Source organism: Arachis ipaensis, chromosome B2, assembly GCF_059453495.1.
Source record: "Arachis ipaensis isolate K30076 ecotype BB chromosome B2, ASM5945349v1, whole genome shotgun sequence".
In the NCBI taxonomy this organism is placed as follows: Eukaryota; Viridiplantae; Streptophyta; class Magnoliopsida; order Fabales; family Fabaceae; genus Arachis; species Arachis ipaensis.
This window is the reverse complement of record NC_142437.1, coordinates 6,725,085-6,751,376: the sequence shown is the minus strand read 5'-3', so window position 1 is coordinate 6,751,376 and position 26,292 is coordinate 6,725,085. Positions and strand designations below refer to the sequence as shown.

Sequence of the window (26,292 nt, the reverse complement as noted above, 5' to 3'; positions counted from 1 at the left end):
ATATGACCTCAGGCTGGAATGGAGGCGGGAGCTGGAGTGACTTCAACGGATGGAGCGGATGGAACATGGCACCATACGACAATCAGATGCGCGCCGGTGGTAGCCGCGCTACTCTTGGTGGCAGTGGCACTGCTGGAGGGGCACAGACATCACCGCCTAGGCTGCCGCCTTAGCAGCAGGACTAGTAGAACGACGACGATAACGATGACTTTTAGTGACTAGGGTTTTTTTTATACACTGTATGATTGTATAATATCCTCTGTTATTTGACTTTTTTTTATTCATGCACTTAATAATTTAATATATTTGGCTTCTATTATATTATATAGAATTTGACTACTAATTGTGCAAAAAATAAATTTAAATAAAAAATTTAGAATTTCACTACTAATTTTATAAAAAATATTAAAAAAATTGAACTTACCGTTAGGTTCTCCAGCGAAAATATCCAACGATAAAGATGCGGGAACATAAAAAGTTTGGTGCTAAATTTACTGTCGAAAAAAATTCGCCGATAGCTGACACCAGATATTTATAGTTTAAAAACTAAATCCGCCGCTAAGTTCATCGGAAGTTGCCGGTGAGATTTATATCGTCGAATTAGAACTGAACTAAAATCTGACGATAAATTTATTATTAGCAGATTAATTTTATTTTCTGTCAATAAATCTGATGGCTACTCGACATATTTTTTGAAGTGGAAGCTTCCTACACCTAACATACTCTTAACTGACTCCTACACTAGAAAAGTAACCAACTTTAAAAACAGAAAGCTATGCAAACAAGTTAACTACTTTTTCTAAGTCAGTAGAGTCTATCAATGATTTGAGACTTAAAACATCTACTATGCAATACTTATAACACACATAATACATATATCATCATATACGGTGCCGGCCCGGTTTAGCAGCCACATTTTATTACCTTAGAAATTAGAATAATGCATGATAGATGGTACGTATGAAAGCTACTTCAAAAGTCTTGTATCAAAATATAATAGTAATATAAATCTTTTTCCATATATGACATATGGAAAATAATCAAAATATCTACATCTTGTTATGAAAAAAAGAAACTTATTTGTTTAACTATTTTTAGTGCCTCATGTAAGACCCAGTTTTTTTAAAAAAAAAATATATATATTATTATGAGTTAGTTTCAATTTATTTATTAAAGACTTTATTTTTAAAAATTATTTTATTAAAAGTAATTAAATTAAATTTTGATAATTAAATTAAAAATTTTACTTAATCTCATAATCATTGAGTCATTTTCTATATTTAAATTATACAACTTAACAGTTATAAAAGGATACAAATTTTATATGATTTAATTTAAATAATTGAGATTTCAGAATTTAATACTTTAATTTTATAAACAAAGAAAATAAATTATATTATCTCTAATTTTAAATTAAAATACTTATTATAAGTTAATTAGCAAATTTATAATTAACTAGTATTTTAAAATAATTTTGAGGGATTAAATTAAATTTTTAATTAATACTCTGTACCTCTAATTTTATTAAAATTATCTAAACTACCTTATCCTAACCCTAATTTATCACCGCCACCCCCTAACCCCTTACGCCTCAGCCTTCAGCAAAAACAAAAGAAAAGAAAAGGAGAAAGGGAAAAAAACGGAGAGGGGGAAGAAAGGAGAAAAGGGGGAAACAGAAATAGAGAAGAGGGAGAACGAAGGGGAAAAGAGAACCGAGGATGGAGAGGGAGGAGAAGAGGTCGCCGCTGTCCAGCTCGCACCACCATCGTCACACACTACTGCTGCCTCGTCGCCACCGCCGCACCTTGCCGTCGTCGTTGCCATGGGACGAAGGAGAGAGGAAAAAATGCGATGTACATAGCAGCTCACTGCCGTGCTTCATCTCAGCCGCTGCCATGGACGCCGGTGAGTTGCACGATGTCATCGGAGTTTGATGAGGAAGATTCGTAGATTGGGTTTTCCAAAATCAAGGTTTGGAATTTGGTGAAGGTTGGTTCAGTGGTTGGATTCCTGGAGTTGCTGTTCTGCCACCGCCGTTGCTGTAGCCGTGCTTCTATTGCCGGAAAATGGCGCCGTTGTCGCCAGAGAACCACCGTTGAAGCCGCTATTGTTCTGCTGCCGCCAAAACCCTTGTCTTCTTGGTTGGTCGTTTAGATGGTATGCAGCAATTGTGTAAGGTCTTTGGGTTGTTCAAGCTGGAACCTTTGCCAAATTAGTGAGAATAAACAACACTAGGAGGAGTTTGCAAGCTGTCCCTAGTATTTCTTATTCGCCTACTCACCAATTCAAGACATTCACAGTGATGATGGTGGATACGGGTTCCGTGTCAAGAAGTGCTGATTCACAGTGATGATGCCAGAGAAAGATGATGATGGCCGGTTTGCAAGAGGAGGATGGAATAGTGAGGATGGAAGGCTTAGCTGTGGGTATTCAAGCTTCAGAGAGGAAGAAAGTATCGATGGAGGATTTTCACGATATTAAAACATTGAAAACTGGTGGTCATTCAGTATGCTTACTTGGAATATTTGATGGTCATGGTGGTTCTCGTGCTGCAGAGTATTTGAAAGAGCATCTCTTTGATAATCTCATGAAGCATCCAAAATTTTTACTGATGCCAAATTGGCTATAAGTGAAACGTACCAAGGTACTAATTCTCAATTTTTGTATTCTGAAAAAGACATTTTCTGGGATGATGGCTCTACTGCTTGAACCGCTGTTTTGATTGATAACCATCTCTATGTTGCTAATGTTAGAGATTATAGGACTATAATATCGAAGGCTGCTCTCTGTGAGGATCATGGGCCAAATAGAAGGGATGAACGAAAGAGGAATTAATGCGTTTAAACTAAATTGAGGTAGGGGTGTTTTCATTGAACTCATTTTTATTCTTAAGAGTTGTTATAAATTGATATTTAAGCAAATAAATATTTTTAGTGATTATGGAGTCTTATGAATTGAATTGAATTGCCTTGAATGAATGTGATTGCTTACTTGATTGTGGCTATTTCTGAATATTGAGTTGGTATTGAGATAGTGAGTGGAAGATTAATTTGAAAATCTGATTTGAATGTTTATCAAGTATAATTTGAGAATTGGAAAATGATTTGATGTTAGAGTTAATTTGGGTTTGGAAAACGGCTTGAGATTTGTGAATGACTCGGATTTGAAACCATTGAAAAGGGTCTGAGTAAATGTTGGTTGGCTTTGTTGGAAATGAATTGAAATCTGGAAAGGATTATAACATTAGAAATAAGTTTGATTTGTTGAAAAATGAGTTTAAATTGAAAATGGTCTGAGATATTGAAATTGGTCTGATTTTGAAATTGAATTGAAAGGAGTTTGAGAAATGGTTTTGTTGGGACCCGAAAAGGGTGGCTGAATCCGAGTTTTAGAGGAGATGCTGCCGAAATTTTATAAAATTAGAAGTTTCATTTGAAGTAGTTATTTTAAAAAGGTTTAATTTTAAGCATTATCATGTGGTTTAAGATTACTTTATTTATCAAAGAAAGAATTTTGTTTGGGATTGAGATTGTTGATTAACGGAAAGAAGGGTGATGATGATTGATTTGAAATATGATTTTTGAATGAATTTGGAAATGGGATATGGATTGACGAATGATGATGATATTGAGAATGGCTTAGATATTGATGAATGATGAATGAATTATTTATATGGCTTATGAATTTGAAATATCTGAGATACGAGGTTCCCTGGATTAAGTGCCGTGGCTTGCCACCACGTGTACCAGGTTGAAAACTCGATACTCTGTTGACCCTACGACGTAAGTGTGACCGGGCACTATATAAATTCCCGGGAATGTTACCCCCATTGAGCTAAGGACAATTCAGACTCTTGGGGATGCACGTCGGGGGACAGTTTAAGGACAATTCAGACTTGTCGAGTTGGCTGGATAACCGACAGATGAGCCTCATCAGCCATAGGACAGGCATGCATCATATGCATTTGTATGCTTTGCTTGGGTTTGAACTTGTTTTGGTTTGCCTAATTGCTAAACTGTTCTTAACTGCTACTTGAACTATTTGCTGTAACTGTTACCTACTTGTGCTTTCCTTGTCTGTCTTGCCTGTGTTTGTCCTGGCATGCTACATTTGAGAATGAACTTTGGTGCTGAATTAATGACTGTGTTGTTTGATTGCGTGGTTGGTTTCTGATTGAGTTTTTCTTATAAGAAAGGAAAGGTTTTCGGATTTCTGAAGGATTAAACATTGTTTCTTTGAAAAAGTTTTGAACAATTTTCTATTGGTTTTAAAAGATTCATAAGGCAATGATAATCGCTAAACCCTAAACCCTAACTCTTATTAAATATCTTCTTATGACAACTTTGAAACTCCGTGGTGAGACCGTGTGGTTAGGTTCTCACCCCCTACAGCTTTACCTTTTCAGGAATCGGATGAAGAAGCATTAAGAAGAGTTATACTGTGTTTAGTTTATATGCTGTTGCATTAATTAGATTATTTTCTTCCCTCGTCTTTGTTATTACAAGTTTGTAAGAGGGATAGGAATTGTATGTTTTATATGTATAATATATTGAATTATTATGTAAGGAGTCTTGTATATGAATCTATGCTTGTTTGTATTTTTCTTAAGATAAAGTATTTATTTCTTGTTTTTCAAAAGAAATCAGCGATACAGTGTCGAGTCATAGGCTTCTATTTTAATATTTAGTTTGTAAAGTAGTCGTAATACTTCTTGCTATCAGAGTAGCGCTGCCGGAAGTGTGACTTCTGATAGTGAGGGTGTTACATTATGGTATCAGAGCAGTTCGTTCCTGTTAGAGCCTTGGGAATGAACTGACTATACTTCATTGCATACTCTGAGTGTCTGTCATGTTATAGGTCTTGTCCGAATGACGAGAATTAGAGCTTTATGCACATGACTGTCTTTTGATTAACGCTGTTAGCTTACCATTGCATATCTGTTGATGTTAAGTCTGGCCAGCTTAATGTTGATGGTTTATGTGTACGGTAAAGTTAATGAGTTATCATGGACAAAGTAGAATTAATAAGCGATGCGGTTCACGGGTTCTGGGAGCGTTAGAAATTAATTTTTGAAGTTAGTTCTGTTCTGACGTATAATCTTGTTCGTGTCGTGTAGCTTAGCACACCGTTTTCTCTTTTATTGGTTATGTTGGAATTCCTTGTTTTAGATTTTTCCTTTTAGGATATGATTTGACTCTGTTCCTAACGATACTTATTCGTTCCTATATATATTTCTGCTTGATTATAATCCTGATTATTCACTTGAAATCATTTAGAAGCTTTATCCTTGATGTTGCTCATATTTCTCTCTACGAATCATGAGTTTTTCTTTTGAGTTGGTTTTGAACTTGTTTCGCATGACAATGGTCCTTAATTCTTTGAAAAATGTTAGATGTTATTCCTTGATTAGTTTACACCGAAGATAGGTACTTTAATCATGCCACATGATGCGCGTGTTGCTTATTCTTCGATTTATCATCTTTTTCGCTCCTTGTTTCAATTCTTTTTGGAACCAGATTTGATTATCCATCATTGTCATTATTTATGTATTTCTTCATAAATTATGTGCCCTTTTATTCGATCTTAAATCTGTTCTAGCGTAACACATAATTCTTAATACTTGAATGATTCGAAACCGTGAGAGTTACGATTCGGAGCAAGCTAATTGTGTGATTTGGTTCTTCTACTTCGCCTTCTACAACTTATACGTATGTTGCCCAGGTTACAATTTTCGATCCTGTTTTCCTCTAAATGAATAAAGTACTCTCCTTGGTAAAAATTTCGAGTTTGTCTTGGTATGAGATAACAATTCTAGTAATATTCTTTCGAAGTTTTGTTTTGGAATCTTTGTTGAGAAGAGTTTTGATCTTTTATTTTATTTGATCTTGTCTGTAACCATTCTTTGAATTCTGGATATGACTATCTCTGATCTTACATGTACTTTCCTACAAGAAATAAATAAATCCTTCATGTAGCTAAAAACATACTTGTTTTTAAAGGTACTATCTATACCCTTATTAACCATATAGGAACACTTTACATTAGATTTCTTTTTTTGAACATAATTTGATTCTCTTCTAATATTTACTCAAATTTTTATACATGTCTTTACTTGATTATGTACTCAAGATTCTTGATAAGAGATTTTTGCTTCTATTCAAGTTAATCTCTATTTGACAAACTTCATATAATTTATTTTAAATTGGATTGTTTTGATGCAATACCTTATTAAAACTTCTAATAACTATTTTGGGAAAGTGAATTCATTCCTTCATAGGGTTACAACTTGATTTTCCCTTTCGGTACGTCTTCTTGTTTTTGTACATCCTTGCTTACTTATAATTTCAAACGTTTCTCCAAGTTCTTGTGAAACACCATTTTGGTTGCTTATTCTTCTTTATCAAAATTTGTATTCCTTTGAGTAAACTTCAAACTTATTTTGGTGCAACATACCACTTTTTATAATCTCGTTCTAAGGTTTTTGTTTTGGATTCCATTGAAGAAGTTTCAATTCAGTTCATTTTTTTGCTGGATTCTATCCGTAGCCTTACTTTAAATTTCAATAAAATCATTTTGAAACTTAGCATATGTTCACTGATATGAAGCTTTAAAACTTTCCTATGCAATCAAAACCTATTTGTTTGTAATGTACCAAGTATTCTTTTATTCACTAATTTACCTCGGACTTTCCCTTCTGAATAGAATTTAGTTCTACCTCTAAGATTGATGTAAATTTTTATACATATTCTTGTTTGATTATGATCTTTTAAGATTTTTCAATATTCTTAGCTCAATTAATTTTCATTATTTCAAGTTTTGCACAAATCGAATTTAACTTGAATTTGTTTTAACATAACTCAATATTTACGCTTCTGTTACCTCTCTTGAAGGATATCTATTTCATATCTTTTCTTTTTAGAATGAGAAAATCATGCTTTCTTAGATTTTCCCATGCTTTTGAGTTTTGCAAATGATGTCGTTAGTTTAGTTATTCCTCGCTTGTGAACTTAGTGTTCCTCTGTTCTGGCTTAAACTTATTTCAATTTAAATCATCACTACTTTTCTTATTTCTTATGGAGTTCCTGGATTCAAATTTCCTATTTAGATGCAAAATGATTCTTTCCAGAACATTTTCTCGTTCCTGTAAATCGTTACTTAGTTGCAATCTTACGCATCCTCCTGAATTTATACGAATTTTATCCTCGTCACTTATTCACCTTTTCCTTAGATTTGTAACTCCTTGAATATACTGACGCATATCTCAATGTCACACGTGGTCCCAAGAAAACAAAAATTGAAGCGTTAGTGTTTCAGGGAATGACTAGTAAATGAGATGAACTTTGGCAAGTTTCAAAATGCCATAGGTTATGACGTTTAAATTTCGGGAAAAGAGTATTGTTGAGAAGATATTCAAGTTTTCGGTAGCTCAATTCGTATAAGATGACAACTCGCAACAAGTTAGCTAAGTGACCAGAGCAACGTGAGATAGATAAGCGTAAGGTGAAACTTATAACACGGTAGTTCTTTAGGACACGGTTCGTGAATGTGAAAGGTGAAGCTTGTAAGTATGTGATATCAAAGGGAGTTGTGATAGTGAGCTATGTTAAAACCCTTAAGGTTGACACCATGTAACCCCTTTTCTTTTGAGCCTATCTTGTAACTTCTACTTTACACCATGCTTTTCCTTTATTTCTAAGTCTTATGGTTTATTTGCTATTTGAAAATTTATATATACCAAATTTTTTTTTTCTTTTTTCCTAAAGTATTCAAAAGAAAGGTATTAAAACCATGTAATATTTCCTGTAATATGCTAAATTTTCTTACTTATTTAAAAAGCATTTAGACAGTAGAGTATTGATTCTTTGTATTACCTTGTGTATTCTTTTAATTTTCGAGGACGAAAATTTTTATAAGGTGGATAGGATGTAAGACCCAGTTTTTTTTAAAAAAATATATATATATTATTATGAGTTAGTTTCAATTTATTTATTAAAGACTTTATTTTTAAAAATTATTTTATTAAAAGTAATTAAATTAAGTTTTGATAATTAAATTAAAAATTTTACTTAATCTCATAATCATTGAGTCATTTTCTATATTTAAATTATACAACTTAACAGTTATAAAAGGATACAAATTTTATATGATTTAATTTAAATAATTGAGATTTCAGAATTTAATACTTTAATTTTATAAACAAAGAAAATAAATTATATTATCTCTAATTTTAAATTAAAATACTTATTATAAGTTAATTAGCAAATTTATAATTAACTAGTATTTTAAAATAATTTTGAGGGATTAAATTAAATTTTTAATTAATACTCTGTACCTCTAATTTTATTAAAATTATCTAAACTACCTTATCCTAACCCTAATTTATCACCGCCACCCCCTAACCCCTTACGCCTCAGCCTTCAGCAAAAACAAAAGAAAAGAAAAGGAGAAAGGGAAAAAAACGGAGAGGGGGAAGAAAGGAGAAAAGGGGGAAACAGAAATAGAGAAGAGGGAGAACGAAGGGGAAAAGAGAACCGAGGATGGAGAGGGAGGAGAAGAGGTCGCCGCTGTCCAGCTCGCACCACCATCGTCACACACTACTGCTGCCTCGTCGCCACCGCCGCACCTTGCCGTCGTCGTTGCCATGGGACGAAGGAGAGAGGAAAAAATGCGATGTACATAGCAGCTCACTGCCGTGCTTCATCTCAGCCGCTGCCATGGACGCCGGTGAGTTGCACGATGTCATCGGAGTTTGATGAGGAAGATTCGTAGATTGGGTTTTCCAAAATCAAGGTTTGGAATTTGGTGAAGGTTGGTTCAGTGGTTGGATTCCTGGAGTTGCTGTTCTGCCACCGCCGTTGCTGTAGCCGTGCTTCTATTGCCGGAAAATGGCGCCGTTGTCGCCAGAGAACCACCGTTGAAGCCGCTATTGTTCTGCTGCCGCCAAAACCCTTGTCTTCTTGGTTGGTCGTTTAGATGGTATGCAGCAATTGTGTAAGGTCTTTGGGTTGTTCAAGCTGGAACCTTTGCCAAATTAGTGAGAATAAACAACACTAGGAGGAGTTTGCAAGCTGTCCCTAGTATTTCTTATTCGCCTACTCACCAATTCAAGACATTCACAGTGATGATGGTGGATACGGGTTCCGTGTCAAGAAGTGCTGATTCACAGTGATGATGCCAGAGAAAGATGATGATGGCCGGTTTGCAAGAGGAGGATGGAATAGTGAGGATGGAAGGCTTAGCTGTGGGTATTCAAGCTTCAGAGAGGAAGAAAGTATCGATGGAGGATTTTCACGATATTAAAACATTGAAAACTGGTGGTCATTCAGTATGCTTACTTGGAATATTTGATGGTCATGGTGGTTCTCGTGCTGCAGAGTATTTGAAAGAGCATCTCTTTGATAATCTCATGAAGCATCCAAAATTTTTACTGATGCCAAATTGGCTATAAGTGAAACGTACCAAGGTACTAATTCTCAATTTTTGTATTCTGAAAAAGACATTTTCTGGGATGATGGCTCTACTGCTTGAACCGCTGTTTTGATTGATAACCATCTCTATGTTGCTAATGTTAGAGATTATAGGACTATAATATCGAAGGCTGCTCTCTGTGAGGATCATGGGCCAAATAGAAGGGATGAACGAAAGAGGAATTAATGCGTTTAAACTAAATTGAGGTAGGGGCGTTTTCATTGAACTCATTTTTATTCTTAAGAGTTGTTATAAATTGATATTTAAGCAAATAAATATTTTTAGTGATTATGGAGTCTTATGAATTGAATTGAATTGCCTTGAATGAATGTGATTGCTTACTTGATTGTGGCTATTTCTGAATATTGAGTTGGTATTGAGATAGTGAGTAGAAGATTAATTTGAAAATCTGATTTGAATGTTTATCAAGTATAATTTGAGAATTGGAAAATGATTTGATGTTAGAGTTAATTTGGGTTTGGAAAACGGCTTGAGATTTGTGAATGACTCGGATTTGAAACCATTGAAAAGGGTCTGAGTAAATGTTGGTTGGCTTTGTTGGAAATGAATTGAAATCTGGAAAGGATTATAACATTAGAAATAAGTTTGATTTGTTGAAAAATGAGTTTAAATTGAAAATGGTCTGAGATATTGAAATTGGTCTGATTTTGAAATTGAATTGAAAGGAGTTTGAGAAATGGTTTTGTTGGGACCCGAAAAGGGTGGCTGAATCCGAGTTTTAGAGGAGATGCTGCCGAAATTTTATAAAATTAGAAGTTTCATTTGAAGTAGTTATTTTAAAAAGGTTTAATTTTAAGCATTATCATGTGGTTTAAGATTACTTTATTTATCAAAGAAAGAATTTTGTTTGGGATTGAGATTGTTGATTAACGGAAAGAAGGGTGATGATGATTGATTTGAAATATGATTTTTGAATGAATTTGGAAATGGGATATGGATTGACGAATGATGATGATATTGAGAATGGCTTAGATATTGATGAATGATGAATGAATTATTTATATGGCTTATGAATTTGAAATATCTGAGATACGAGGTTCCCTGGATTAAGTGCCGTGGCTTGCCACCACGTGTACCAGGTTGAAAACTCGATACTCTGTTGACCCTACGACGTAAGTGTGACCGGGCACTATATAAATTCCCGGGAATGTTACCCCCATTGAGCTAAGGACAATTCAGACTCTTGGGGATGCACGTCGGGGGACAGTTTAAGGACAATTCAGACTTGTCGGGTTGGCTGGATAACCGACAGATGAGCCTCATCAGCCATAGGACAGGCATGCATCATATGCATTTGTATGCTTTGCTTGGGTTTGAACTTGTTTTGGTTTGCCTAATTGCTAAACTGTTCTTAACTGCTACTTGAACTATTTGCTGTAACTGTTACCTACTTGTGCTTTCCTTGTCTGTCTTGCCTGTGTTTGTCCTGGCATGCTACATTTGAGAGTGAACTTTGGTGCTGAATTAATGACTGTGTTGTTTGATTGCGTGGTTGGTTTCTGATTGAGTTTTTCTTATAAGAAAGGAAAGGTTTTCGGATTTCTGAAGGATTAAACATTGTTTCTTTGAAAAAGTTTTGAACAATTTTCTATTGGTTTTAAAAGATTCATAAGGCAATGATAATCGCTAAACCCTAAACCCTAACTCTTATTAAATATCTTCTTATGACAACTTTGAAACTCCGTGGTGAGACCGTGTGGTTAGGTTCTCACCCCCTACAGCTTTACCTTTTCAGGAATCGGATGAAGAAGCATTAAGAAGAGTTATACTGTGTTTAGTTTATATGCTGTTGCATTAATTAGATTATTTTCTTCCCTCGTCTTTGTTATTACAAGTTTGTAAGAGGGATAGGAATTGTATGTTTTATATGTATAATATATTGAATTATTATGTAAGGAGTCTTGTATATGAATCTATGCTTGTTTGTATTTTTCTTAAGATAAAGTATTTATTTCTTGTTTTTCAAAAGAAATCAGCGATACAGTGTCGAGTCATAGGCTTCTATTTTAATATTTAGTTTGTAAAGTAGTCGTAATACTTCTTGCTATCAGAGTAGCGCTGCCGGAAGTGTGACTTCTGATAGTGAGGGTGTTACACCTCAAACTAATAAGTGTGTTTAACTATTTATTAACTCGTGCATAAGATTGCTTTTCTACATGTTGGTGTTTTAAAATTGTTTAATTTGGTGAATAAAGAATTGCCCTACCTAATCTTGAAGTCATGTTTCGCTACATTATTTGATTTTCATGCCACGAGGATTGACTATGAAATATGACGATTTTTCTAAGAGACATTTGAATGCTATCACTTCTTTATTTGACTAATAATGTGATTATGCTGACTAGTAATAAAAGCAAAATTTGCTAATGAAGACAAAAATAAATCAAGTAATTAAAATTTATTTGATACAAATCCTCCATTATATATATATAACCACACAATTCATGAATCAAAACCAACATACATTATTATTCAATTGTAATATATAGAACATCTTCATCTTCTATATATCTAGGAATAACCCATTGCTATATATATCATTTTTATGGCTCCATCATTAGAGAGCAATAAAAATGTTGTTATTGATGCTGAATCCAATAAGAATCTTCTTAAAGAAGAGGAAGAAGATGGAATGCTTTTTGCAATGGACTTGGGGGTTTTAGTGGCGTTTCCAATGGCTGTTAAGACTGCATTTGAGCTTGGAATCTTCGACATAATAGCCAAAGGTGGTGAACATGCAAAGTTCTCATCTGAAGACATTGCATCACAGATTGGTAGCATAAACCCTAATGCACCATCGATGGTGGATCGCCTTCTTAGGCTCCTTGCAAGTCATTCTTTGTTGTCTTGTTCATCACTTCCTCAAGGTATATATATGTAGCGGCCATGTATTCCTTTTTAAAGCTTTTGGATTTGTTGATTTGGATATACACGAATTTATACATATTTATTTGAGAAAAACTTTAAACGGCCGTGACAATTATCTTGAAAGACAACGAGGCCTTTAACAAAAAAAATACACAACTCAACTCCTGAGTTTTACTTTTATGGGACTGATTAGCCCCTGTATCAGTGTTTTTTTTTTTTTGGCACATGAGCTAATCAGTCCCATAAAAGTAAAGTTTAGAGGCCGAATTGAGTATTTTTATTTGTTAAGAGCCCCGTAGTCCTTTCGAAGTAATTGTGAGGGACCAAGTTGGGTATTCACTCTATTTATTTTACTCTCACTTCACTGCACTGCGGTCAGTATTTTTGTGGCATTTTTTTTAATTTTGTAACGGTCTTAAATTGCTACTAAATTTAACAGCAATCAAATATCTTTCTTTAAGAAGTTAGAAACTAATTTTGGGATAATTTTTTAAAATTGTTAGAATAATCACCACTAAACAATTTGTAATGGTTTATAACGACCGCTATCTACTGGAATTGGTGTAGTGTTTATCTATTATATTTGTTTTGTATTAAGATAAAAATTACTTAAATTTTTTTATTATGTATGTATTAAGAATGTTGAATATGTTAGCCTAATTAGTTTAAATACATAGTTTAATTAGTCTCAAGTTAAATGAATGTGACCAATAAACTTAAATGTGCTTAATTTTTTTAATAAAAAATTAATCAAATTATAAAAAAGAAAAATTTAGGGGCCAGCAACTTTTGTATTTTGTGGCCAGCACTTAATCATCAAAAGAAAAGTGAGTGATTTCTCACAATTAGATTTAATCTCACACCATTAAAAACACTATTGATGGCCAATTGATGATTACAAAACACAAAAGTTGCTGCCCCTAGCACTCCTCTTATTTTTTCCTAACTCATATTTTATTTGCTCTTATTATTACCACATGTTTTCTGCATTCAGTCACCAAAGATGAAAATGATCAAGAACATGAGCTTATTGCATCTCCTCAAAAGATTGTGTATAGTCTTACAGCTGCTGCTTCCAAATATTTTGTGACTGATGATGATGGTGTCAATTTTGGACACACTTTGAGCTTGATTCTGGATAAGGTTTTCTTGGAAAGCTGGTCAGTGTTACCAAAACTTAACGAACTTTTAAGTGTTTTAGAAAGTGTGACTAAAATTAAACTAACGTTTTTTTATTATTAAGTAACGTTTTTTAAAAATGTTATTAAAAAAGATATAAATTTAATTTTAATAATATTTGAATAGTCACCATAACTATCATAATATAATCATTCTAGAATTTACGAATATACATACCATCATGTTCAAAAATTATATAAAAAAAAAGAAACATCTTTTGTTTTACGTACATACTATCAATTTCAGCAAAGAGTAAGAGTATTGCACGTTATTCCTTTGTCATAACTCGTATAGTCGTATTGGTAGGAAGTAGGAACACAATCATTCAAAATTATTTAATTTAATTTAATATTTATAATTTAATGCATGTAATATTTATAATTACATATTTATTATATTTAATATTATTAAATTATTTTAGTAGTAATTAATAAAAATTAAAATAATTAATAATTAATAAATATAAAATAAAATAATTTTAATTTTTTGGATTAATTTTTATTATTTTTTAAATATTTTTTTTATCATAAATATTAGTATATATTACTCATTCTAGTATATATTAGATATTAAGTCCCTAACAAACAAGAATCTTTTACATAATAGAAAAACGAAAGAATATCTCTATAGTCATAAAATATTAAAGACTTTAGTGGAAATTTAAGTTGACGTCGTCAATAAGATGTAGATGTGTGTTTTTTCTTTGTCCTTTTCCCACTTTATTTATTTATTTTTAATTCGTATGAATTTTTAGGTGACATAATGATGTTGAATGATTTTTGAATGTATGGAAAAGTATAGAACATTAATATATTATTTGTCAATTTATTGTGAACAATAATTAATTATTATATTTTAAATATATATATAAGGAGACATATCTAGAAAATACTTCTATAAAGACACTTTCATTAGATACAATCATAAAAAAGATATTTTTATTAGATACATCTATAAAAGACACTTTCATTAAACATAATTAAAAATAAAAGTTGGCAAAAATTAATAGAATTTTTGTTGCATTGGTAACGTAACGGAATTATTTTTGAATTGAAATAAAGGAGTGAACTGAAAGGAGCAATATTGGAAGGAGGTGTGCCATTTGTTAGGGTTAATGGGATGCATGCATTTGAGTACCCAAGTGTGGATCCAAGGTTCAATGATGTTTTCAACAAAGCTATGATAAGCCACACAACCATAGTGATGAAGAGGGTTCTTGAGTCCTATGAAGGTTTTAACAACATTAACACTCTAATTGATGTTGGTGGTGGTCTTGGTATCAATCTCAAAATGATCACTTCCAAATATCCAAATATCAATGCTATTAACTTTGACTTGCCTCATGTAATTCAACATGCCCTCACCTATCCCGGTATATATTATTATTATTATTATTGCCATTTTCATTTGATTATACAATTTAAAATGTATTTAAATTATGATTATATATTATTTTTATTTTGTTTTTTTATAGATTTGTTATTATTATTTTTTATATTTTTTTAAATCAATAGATTTGGATTTTTTTAAATTACATCATTAGATTAATGTAAACATTAATTTAAAGGTTACCAAAAAATAATAATAACTGAAAAAAGGAGGATATATATTAAAGATATATTACAATCCTTTACCAATTGAAGCTGTGAATGATGTTGCAGGTGTGAAACATGTGGGAGGAGATATGTTTGAGAGTGTTCCTAACGGAGATGCCATTTTCATGAAGGTGATATATATACAGGATAAAGTATAATTTTTATTTTGAAGTTTATCAAAAGTTTTAAAAATACCTCTAAGTTATATTTTATTTTAATTTTGTCCAAAAAATTTTCGATTTGCATCAAATATATTATGGACGGCTAAATTTTCAAAAAATTAAGACCAATCTAACAATAATGCATGAAACTTATACTTGATTTATTTGTGTTAAGAGCTTGTTCTTATGAAATTGTTGTTGAATTGGTCTTAAATTTTTTGAAAAATTAGCCGTCAAGAGTATATTTGATGCAAATCGAAAAATTTTGGGACAAAATTAAAACAAAATAAAACTTAAGAATATTTTTGAAACTTTTGTCAAACTTTAGGGACAAAAAATATACTTTACCCTATAAAAAATTATTCATAATATATAATTGCATTTTTTTAAATGTTATATCGTTTATAGTGGAATATATGAAAAATATTAAATTAGATATTTTTGTAGCAATTAAAGTATTTTTTATCATGTGGCTAAATACTAAAACCAATTACATTTGTTATATTAATAAAAGAAGTATTTTATTTTTACTATTATAATATTTTATCTAACTTATTACTTTATATATAACATACAAAAATAAGGAGGGGAAAAGACAAAATTGTATATTTTTCTCATATTTTACATATGGACATGTGACATGACTTTATTTTTGAAACCAAAAATTTCAGTGCATACTTCATGATTGGAGTGATGAACATTGCTTGAAGGTGTTGAAGAATTGCCATAAAGCCATTCCTGAAGATGGAAAAGTGATTGTTGTAGACATAATGGTTCCGGTTTTGCCGGGGAATACAACCGCCGCTAAGGTTGCTTTCAAAGCTGACTTATTGATGATGACTCAAAACATTGGAGGAAAAGAGAGAACCAAACGTGACTTCATTCATTTGGCCACTCTTTCTGGATTTTCTTCCATCAAATTTGTGTGCTCTGTCTCTGGATATTGGGTTATGGAGTTCTACAAGTAGAGACAAATATGTATCTAGAGTCCTATATATAGTATATAATAAAAAAAGACAAACACTCACGTACGGATTAAAATAGTATATAATAAAATAAAATACAAAAGGCTCTCCTTGAAAACAAAAACTCGCATAGTAGTTTCTCTCGGCTCATTTTTTTCTATATGCTACCAGTGTGTGAGTTGTGCTTAGTTATGGGATACAATGATATTAGACACAGGTGTGAGATAGAAGTTTTCAAACAATGGCAGGGAAAATTCGAACCGTCTGATTCCTTTGTTAAGAAACCAATCGGAGAGTCCGATTAGCATTTTTTTTTCTGAAAATGAATTCGGAGGGTCCGAGTTGCTTGTTTTTTGATTTGACTAATATTAATCGGTGAGAAACTGCAAATCGAATTGTCCGTTTTACCTTTCTTCTGTCGCACCGTCTGATTTCAGTTGGCCTAACACCACACCCCAGTATAACTCACATGCATCCCATATGTGTGGCCTACTCCACCAACAACGCCATATGAAAATTAAAAAGCGAGTTTCTCTCTCTTTCCGAATTTTCATATACTTGTAATATGTATAGAAATAAACACCAATAAAAAATATTGAATAATTTAGATGTTTGGATATAGATAAAATAAAAAGTTATATCTCTCTATTAGTATATTATTTTAAGGATTTTAGTACATAAATAAAATATTAGATAAATTATCTTAACACAAAGTTATTATCTATTTCTGTATTTATACTTTTATTGTTTTATAGATATATTGTCCATATATATGTATTGTTAGTTAAATTAATAATAACATACATTAAAATATCAAATAAAATACAACTAACAACTACTGGATTGCAAACCCAACAAAACCTCAAAATACCTTCTCTGGCAACATTAAATAGAATTTTTGGAAATAATAAAAAATTTTAATATCAAAATTATATAATAATATTTTATTAAAATAAAATTTATACATTTTTTATTTTTAAAATTTATTACTGATATGACAATAAATAAATAATTTTATAAATAAAAATAATTAAATCATAGTTATACTTTAAAAAAAAAATTAATGTAAATAACTAAATTATCCATAAGAAAGTCATTATCTTTCTTTCTTATCTTTTAACCTTGTTCATACCCTGGCCCAATAATAAAGGTCCAGGATCCAAGCAAAGAGGCCCAACCCAAAGGGTTGGCCCTCACCCAGTACCAGCCTTCATCCCCAGAAGTCGGTACTGAACACGACCTGCTCCAAAGAAGTCGGATACGAGGGTTAGCTGGCAGATAACACTCATTCGAATGAGTAACTGCCCCTAGAAACTCTCTAACTACTTCATAGAGCCATATCTTAACCTCCCTAAGATATGGGAACGGTTATCCACCTAAAAAGGTGGCACTACTTCAGCGGTGGTTATTGGTTCACCACTATAAATACACTGACACCATTCAGGTATCTCTAAGTTCCAATACTCTCTAACCTGCTCACACTCTTGCTAACTTAGGCATCGGAGTGTCTTTGCAGGTACCACCCCCCATTCTCGCACGTACAAGTCGGACGGAGGAACGCCGAATAACGGATCCACTCGAAAGCCACCTCCTTCATCCGTTTGGGCCAACCAACGCCATCCAACCCATTAATCTCCGGTTACCCACCGTAACAAACCTTATCTTTATTATTTTCACAAACTCCATCTATGCTATATTTGCGGTATATAACTGGTTCCAAGTCCAGATAAAGAAAGAGGATTGTGTTAGGCCTTCAACAACCAATATAAAAATTTAGTCGAATCTTCAAGATATGGATCAAAGATATTATTGTGCTAAACCTAGGTCATTTCCCGGAAGCAACGCGCTGTATGGCTTGCGTACAGTGTCAAATGAACAAGAGCGGTTGCATCGGTGCCCGGGTATGTAGTGTTAAATGAGTAAGAATTCTTGAGTTTTTGTGAATGGACGAGGGTAAATAAGCTAGTTCACAAAGAAAAAGATAAAGGTAAAGGTCGGAGCGCATAAGGTTGAGATTTGGGACATGGAACATAGGTACTCTAACAAAAAAATTCATAGACGAGGTGGATACCATGACAAAGAGAAAGATTAACATCGTGTGCATACAAAATACAAAATGGGTCAGCGTGAAGGTTAGGGAGTTGGATACCTCCGGGTTCAAACTTTGGTATATAGAAAAGGTGAAGAATAAGAATGTGGTAGGTATTATCGTAGATAAGCAGTGAAAGAAGGACGTAGTGGATGTCAAGAGGGTGGGTGATCAGATCATCTCTATCAAATTTGTGGTGGAAGGAGGTACTTTTCAGATGATTAGCGCCTATGCATCGTAAGTGAATTCGAACGAGCAATACAAGATAAGGTTTTGAGAGGATCTAGAGAGTTTGGTCCAAGACATACCTTTGAAAGATAAAATTTTCTTAGGAGGAGATTTAAATGGCCATGTTGGAAGAGAAGTGAGTGGGTATGAATGTATTCACAGAGGCCATAATTTCGGGGTGGTCAATACCAAGGGTAAAACTATTTTAGAAATTTTTTCAACCTTTGACCTTCTCATCGCAAATACATGTTTTAAAAAGAGAGACGAACATCTTATAACCTATATGAGTGGCATGAAAAGCTCTTAAATTGACTTCTTCTTGTTGAGGAGATTCGACCAAAAATTTTGCATTAATTGTAAAATTATTACGGGAGAGAGTTTAACAACACAATATAGGATGCTCGTTATGAATTTTCGTGTTGACAAAAAAATTGAGAAAAAGACATCATACGAAAAATCCAAAGACGAGGTGGTGGCAGATGAAAGATGAGGAACAAAGAAGCTTCCTAAGACAGGTAGGAAAAGAGGCAAAATTAGAAGGGGATGGAAGTGCGGAAGAGATGTGGAGGGAGATGGCAGAAGTTATTAAAAGAATAGAAAAAGAAAGTTTTGGTGAATCTAGAGGGATAGGACCAAGAGATAAGGAGTCCTGATGGTGGAATGCGAGTGTACAAAAAAAGATAAAGGTAAAAAGGTGTGTTTTAAAGAGTGGTCTTTGGGCCGTAATACAAATAATTGAGAAAGATATAAGGCTGTTAAGAAATAGAAAAAAGTGGCTGCAAGTGAAGAAAGAACAAGAGTATATGAGGGCGTCTACCAGTTTTTAGGCACGAAGAAAGGAGAAAAAGGTATATATAGAATCGCAACGAATCGTGAAAGAAGAACGAGAGACTTGGATCAGGTTAAGTGCATAAAGGATAAAAACGGAGAGCTTTTCGCTCAAGATGAAAAGATTAATAAAAGGTGGAAGATCGAGCTACTTCTACGAATTATTTAATGAAGCACAGAAGACTCTTCCGAGTCTTGGTCGATTATGCACGAGGGAAGAAGATCAAAACTTCGACTACTATCGAAGGATTCGAGACTTCGAGGTAAAAGAGGCTCTAAAGCGGATGAAAAATGATAGGACAGTAGGATCCGATAATATTCTGATTGAAATTTGGAAGGGTCTTGGAGAGAAGGGTATCAGTTGGTTAACCAAGCTTTTTAATGAGATTTTAATGTCAAAGAAGATGTCATATGAGTAGAGAAAGAGCACCTTGGTACCTATCTACAAGAATAAGGAAAAATACAGAGTTGCGAAAATTATAGAGGGATCAAAATCATGAGCCATATCATAAAGTTATGAGAAATGGTGATAGAATGGAGGTTGAGATAAAAGACACAAGTAACAGAGAACCAATTTAGTTTTATGCTATAGGCAGATCCACTACTGAAATTACATACCTGTTAAAAAGAATGATGGAGAGGTATAGTAGTAATAAAAGGAATCTATATATGGTGTTTATTAATTTGGAAAAAGCGTACGATAGAGTGACAAGGGAGGTCTTATGGAAGGTTTTGGAAAGGAAGAGAGTAATGATCGCACATATTCGTGCAATTAAAGATATGTATGGCGGGGCTACAACTAGTGTGAAGACTCAAGGTGGTGTAACAGAGAAATTTTCTATTGGTATAGGATTACACCAGGGATCATCCTTAAGTTCATACCTTTTCACATTAGTCTTGGAAGTACTCACAAAGCATATCTAAGAGCCTGTGCCATGGTGCATGCTTTTTACTGATGATATCGTCTTTATAGGAGAGTCAAGGAAAGACTTAAATAAAAAGTTGGATTTATGGAGAGAAGTTCTAGAAGTGTATGGTGTGCGCATGAGTCGTAGCAAGACGGAATATATGGAATGTAAGTTTGGTTGCCGAAGGGAAAACCCTAATATAGAGGTAAAGATTAGAGAAAACATCATACAAAAAATTAAAAGTTTTAAGTATCTTGAGTGCATCATACAGGATAATGGAGAGATTGAACATGATGTAAATAATAGGATCCAAGTAGGTTGGTCAAAATGGCGGAGTGCGTCTGGTTTTATATGCGACGAAAAAGTGCCTTTAAAATTTGAAGGTAAATTCTATCACACTACTATCAGATTGACTATGCTTTATGGTATAGAGTGTTGAGCGGTCAAAAGGAAGCACGAAAATAAGTTAAGTGTGACAGAGATGAAGATGTTGAGATAGATGAGTAGTCATACGCGATTGGATAGAATAAGGAACGAAGATATAAGAGAGAGAGTTGGAGTAGCACCTATTGTGGAAAAGATAGTAGAATCGCATCTCAGGTGATTTGGACATGTGAGAATAAGATCGACAGTAGAGCACCCAATTAGAAAGGTGGATGAGATGGAAAATGGATAAGGAGTGAAAGGTAGAGGAAGACATAGAAAGATCATCTATGAGGTGATAAAACGAGATCTATATGTAACCGATCTCTTTAAAAATATGATATATAATAGAACTCAATAACGTCGTTTGACCCATATAACCGATCCCACTTAGTAAGACAAGAGTTTGTTGTTATTTGTTTATTGCTTTCACAATAAGAGTGATACTGAGATTTTCAAAAGCCTAAAGGAATCATTTAGCGATGCATTAACCAAAACCTATTCCACTGAATCAAAATAAAAAAAAAAAGGTATTAAGTGAATGGAAAAAAGTGGAACTTAAACACAATTAACTCAGTTGATAGTGAAAAACTTTAGTTAATCAAACCGATCATGTTATTTGGAGACGTACTACTATATATACTTGAGGAGATTAATGAGATTGTCTCAGACGGTGGATTAATATTTATAAAAAGTTACACTCAATTTTTTTTTTCTGGACATATTACATTCCATATATAGGATAATGTATTTATTGGTCAGAAGCTTTTGGCCTCAAAAAGAAGAATCATGCTGACATCTTCAACAATGTGTTGCAAAGATTATTGAAGTCTTCCAAAGTCAACAGCATCTCAACAATAAACTCATCATCACATTTTAGTTGCTTCCAGTTATTTCTTCATATGTTTCTTTTATTTTCCTCACCAATGCCTCCCTGTTTAATTAGTCCAACAAACATGTTTAAAACACATACAACTTTTATTCATTGCAAAGTTTTTTCCCCCCTTAAAAAAAATCATTATATCAAGAAAAATAATACAATTAATCCTAGTTCAGATTTTATATTCTTAAGATGACCTATATGTAAAATTGTCTTTATATGAAAATAATAAGTAAAAATTATTAAATAATTTGATATGTTTAATTAAATTATCATTTAATAAAAATAATTTCCTATAAATAGTCACATATTCTAAACTTTTAAAATATACAAAATATATTTTCTCAAAGAGTAGTGATAATGATGGGTCAGAACTCAGAAAAGAAGAAAGTAATAAGGACAAATTATTTTCAAAGTATTGAAATGCTAAATTTAGATGTATGAAAATTTAAACTTATTTTAAACATTAAAAATAAAATTAAAATAAATTAAATATTAAAAAAATTTAAAATTTTTTAACAAATATTAAAGACAAAAACATACTTTATTCAAAGGCTACCTATCAACTTCTCTTCCAAAATTACCCTTGTTTTGTAAATAAAACACATCAAGAATAATTTGGGAGGAAAAAGAAAAGGTTAACAAGTCTTTTTGCATTATTTAACAACTTCAAAGTGTTGAATTGCAAATTTTCAAAGTTTAGTATTCGCACATTTCACTTTAAGTTAATCCATGCAACAAAGTGTAATATATTAATCAAGAAAAGAAGAATCAAGCTTACCTATCTGGCTTGAATACTAGATTCTTGTAAACAAACAACTGCCAAGAAAGAAATAGAGGATATGAATAACAGGTTTTCCAAATTAGTGAATCCAAAGTTATTATTCCATTTAACAATTCTTATTAATTTCCAATTGTTTAATTCCCTCTTATATATATATATATATATATATATATATATATATATATATATATATATATATATATATATATATATATATACTCTGTTTCTGTCTTTTGTGATTTTCACTCTAAAAAGTATCTTAGGATGTTTTCTTTTTTTTTTTTCCCTCTTGGTTTGGTTGTTGAGTTATGCCTCATCCTGATTAATTGAACTAAATTACATACTTGATTTGTTAGTAACTTTAATTTGCACCCAAGAAAGTGTTAAAAAGATGGAATGACACAAACCAAGGGTAAAAATATATTATAAAGTAACTAGAGTCTATATTTTTATTTGATTTGTTAACTGAAATAACAGAAAGAAATATTTATATGATCTTATAATATATTTAATACATATTTTAAGAATATTTATAATTACTTATTTTTCGATGTTATAATACACATTAAACAAGTATTTCTTGTGTAACTAATCTCATCAACCAAGTAAACTTTTTACTATGTACTAAAAAAGAAATTTAAAAAATAAAAATAAAAAGAGTGTATTTGACTTACCCCAGTGTAACCAATGCCTACAACCTCTAAAATCCCAGGGATCAAAGGAAGCTTATCAATTGCCTGACACAAATAATAATCATTACTTAGAAAAAAAAATTGTCAATTAAATAATAACAAATAAATATTATGATTATTTGTGAATAATGAAATGAAAATAAACAAATAAATTCAAATTGAATTATTTAAATAACTTACTGAGACCAAACCAGTGGAGCCAACCAATGCAATCAAAGCAGCTACCCCTAGTGAACTCACTGCATACTTGTCTTCAACTTTATCCCACTATATATATTTATGCAACAAAAATCATTATTAAATAATAAATGATAAATAAATAAATAATCACCTTTACCATCTTAGATAAATTACTTAAAAGAATTAAATATTTGTTAATAGTGTCACACTCAAGAGATTAATCTCAAAACAAAATCTATAAACAATAAAATTACCCTAAAGTTAGTTTATGTATTTATTTGAAAAAACAAAAAATAGGAACCAAATATTCTTACAGCTTCTTGAACAGTCTTAACAATTTCTGGAGTTTCAGTAGTGGCAATTTCTGATGGTGCCTCTCCTGTGGCCATTGCCATAACATTCCTAGCAATCTTGCGGCCTAAAAATTCATCATCAATTTGACAACATTACCATAAATTCTCCTATGCAAATAAAAAGAAAAATCGAAATTATTCGAATTAATAGATTAAATGAAAAAATATAACATGTTAAACACCCCATCTTTTAGCATTTCACAGTAACTGGACAGCTCAAAAACTAATTCGTCGCAAAAACTCCATTTAAAAGTTTTTCATTGGCTAATGAATTGTTTGTATGCAAAAATTGGGATCCAAACTCCTGACACTTATTTTAACAGACTAATAAACTAACTACTAAACCATATCTTATATAGACATTATTTATTTAATCCAAATTTAACCGATGTGGAACTTTACAAACCATACTCGAAACTTAATCAACATATACATGTTACAATTCTATATATTTGTAACATTTTTAATTAGTGATTAACTTACAATAAGCATTGGGCTTCCATTGGCGAATTTGAGCTTGCAAAGTTGGAGGAGGGAGAGTTGGAAGGCTCACACATTGTGGTGAAGTTGCTGAATTCCTTAGAGCTTTGCCATCAAAAATGGTGGAAGAAGATGATATTGTAAGAGTTGAGGAAGAGGTTGATGCCATTGTTGTTGCAATTTCCCAGTGAAACCTTTTTTTTTTATTTGTTCTTAGACTATAATAATTTTACCGTGATATGAACAAAAACAATTATGAGTCCACTACTACAACTACTACTATTAGGGAATAATGACTTAATAATAAGATATTGGTATATTTTTCTATGTTTCTAAATTTTTCTTGGTTGGTCTAAAATTTAGTGTTTGATAATTTGTGAAATGAATGTGGAGATGCTTTTCCCACAATATGAAGCTGAAGCTGAACCATTCATTTGCTTTCATGAAGATAATAGTGTGCTGACGTGGCAGCAAGATAGGGCTTTAATGGTATTTCTAATGGATAGGAGTTTCATGGTTGGGCCTTTTTGAAACCCTAAAAATACTGAAAGGATCAAACATGTTCTAATTGCAAACCTTAATTTTTTGTAATTAGGGTTCAGTTTTTATTATTATTATTATTATTATTATTGTTATTATTATTATTATTATTATTATTATCCTGGGCCAGCAACCACCAAATGATAGGGCGGCAAGGATGTTTGGATGGGCATTGATGGAAATCTTATGGCCCAATAAGGAATTAGGTGATATCCGAAGTTCTTAACATATCTCATTCAATTAATTGGGTTATTTATACCTTTCATATTGGGTACGCCTTTTAAATTTTCATTTATATATGAAGTCCATCCAATCCATGGAACAAAAACTTTAGATTTTTTTAACAAGTCTACTGGTGCAATTGAGGCTTTAGTTCAAGTGACAAATCATATGTCTCTTAATATATAAAAGAGTAACCTTAAAAATTTCGACCTAAGACTAATAATTAGTTGTTGAAGAAAGAAAAAAAAGTATCAATTAAATTCTCCACAATAATAAACAGTGGACATATATGTCTTTCTGTTAATGGATAGGGCGAATAAAACGGAGTTATTCATGTATTTGGTGCGTGTTCTATTGCTGCCACATGAGTATAAAAATGATGTAGTTTTGGACAATGAAACATTCTTTATCTTTTAAGTTTTCATATAACATTTATGAACTATTATCTATTTATCACGAATCATACTATAATAGGTGAAGTTTTGTTCTAAAATTATTATCTACATAACAATCTTTCATAAATAAATACGCCACAGTAGTTAATGATACATATAAGCACTATCATTAAGTTTTACGTGATGAACTGATAGAAGGACATAACGTGTCCCTCGTTTGCTATCGCGGATGACCGAATTGATATATTTTCAGGAACTAATTAGTCCGAAATCAAAATTTTTAGAGACCTAATTTTCACTTTACACTATATAAAAAAAAAAGAAGCTTTTTTAGATGCTTCCTTCCTTACAGAAAATTGTATTCCACAAAGCTCCACACAAAATATATAAAAATTTTATTAAATTTATTTGTAACTTAAGAAATTTTATTTTATCACAGATAAAAAAAAAGTTAAATTTCATATTATGGTTTTGTCGATTGTTTTGTATTTACTAAAATTTTAGTTAAATTTCATGTGGACTTTTTTTTGGGCCAAAATATCAACAAGCCATATAGGAAGTGAATAAGGTTAAAAAACAAATTTGACATAATATAACAACATATCTTATCATCTAAACAATTTTGCAACTAAGATGAATTCATAGTTGGATTGGAATTAAGTTGTTAGTTAATGTATACTAAAAAAATAAAAAAATATTGTTACATTAATTGATTGGAAACTAATAACAAACAAAATTTCTTAACAATTGGCACACATAGTTAAAAAGCCCACCAAAAATAGGCATAACTAACACTAAGAATTCACCAAAATTGGCATTAAGTTTTGCTATAAAAGCAGCAGACAAAATTTTCATATCACTATAAATTCACCTTCCACTGTTTTTTCAAACATCAAAGATTGAATCTCCAACATGGTACTTATCTTTTTGTCATGTTATGTGAATTTCAACTTCATATATCTTATTCAAGTTTCATATGGCTTAGTATTCTATTTGTCTTCCTTAACATGTTTGCCTAATTTATAAACATATG

General features: G+C 32.0%; 2 protein-coding genes and 2 pseudogenes across 2 annotated transcripts; 3 read left to right on the top strand and 1 right to left on the bottom strand.

The window, feature by feature from the left end:
* Positions 1 to 2,154: 2,154 nt before the first annotated feature.
* On the top strand, positions 2,155 to 2,835 carry LOC148572930 (putative protein phosphatase 2C 76 pseudogene; annotated as a pseudogene).
* A 6,138-nt stretch (positions 2,836 to 8,973) lies between these two features.
* LOC148572929 (putative protein phosphatase 2C 76 pseudogene) lies at positions 8,974 to 9,654 on the top strand (annotated as a pseudogene).
* Positions 9,655 to 11,940: 2,286 nt separating this feature from the next.
* LOC107624476 (isoflavone 3'-O-methyltransferase 4) lies at positions 11,941 to 16,381 on the top strand. The gene is made up of 5 exons (XM_021115297.2): positions 11,941 to 12,356; positions 13,352 to 13,517; positions 14,598 to 14,908; positions 15,198 to 15,262; positions 15,964 to 16,381. Exons 1-5 carry the CDS (start codon positions 12,035 to 12,037, stop codon positions 16,258 to 16,260), a joined length of 1,161 nt encoding a protein of 386 aa, XP_020970956.1. The 5' UTR covers positions 11,941 to 12,034; the 3' UTR covers positions 16,261 to 16,381.
* Positions 16,382 to 21,325: 4,944 nt separating this feature from the next.
* Positions 21,326 to 24,519, bottom strand: LOC107624465 (protein CURVATURE THYLAKOID 1B, chloroplastic). Its single transcript, XM_088505112.1, has 6 exons — positions 24,106 to 24,519; positions 23,584 to 23,687; positions 23,270 to 23,356; positions 23,072 to 23,134; positions 22,395 to 22,432; positions 21,326 to 21,667 (listed from the first exon to the last, which is right to left on the bottom strand). Exons 1-6 carry the CDS (start codon positions 24,269 to 24,271, stop codon positions 21,610 to 21,612), a joined length of 516 nt encoding a protein of 171 aa, XP_088361238.1. The 5' UTR covers positions 24,272 to 24,519; the 3' UTR covers positions 21,326 to 21,609.
* Between the last annotated feature and the right edge of the window lie 1,773 nt (positions 24,520 to 26,292).

Excerpts from the sequence above, each read along its gene's own strand:
- LOC107624476 (XM_021115297.2), top strand. The coding sequence starts at position 12,035 with ATGGCTCCATCATTAGAGAGCAATAAAAATGTTGTTATTGATGCTGAA. Across the intron at positions 14,909-15,197 it reads ACATGCCCTCACCTATCCCG|GTGTGAAACATGTGGGAGGA; the intron begins GTATATATTATT and ends ATGATGTTGCAG. Across the intron at positions 15,263-15,963 it reads GAGATGCCATTTTCATGAAG|TGCATACTTCATGATTGGAG; the intron begins GTGATATATATA and ends CAAAAATTTCAG.
- LOC107624465 (XM_088505112.1), bottom strand. The coding sequence starts at position 24,271 with ATGGCATCAACCTCTTCCTCAACTCTTACAATATCATCTTCTTCCACC. Across the intron at positions 23,357-23,583 it reads TTAAGACTGTTCAAGAAGCT|TGGGATAAAGTTGAAGACAA; the intron begins GTAAGAATATTT and ends AAATATATATAG. Across the intron at positions 22,433-23,071 it reads TAGGCATTGGTTACACTGGG|TTGTTTGTTTACAAGAATCT; the intron begins GTAAGTCAAATA and ends CTTTCTTGGCAG.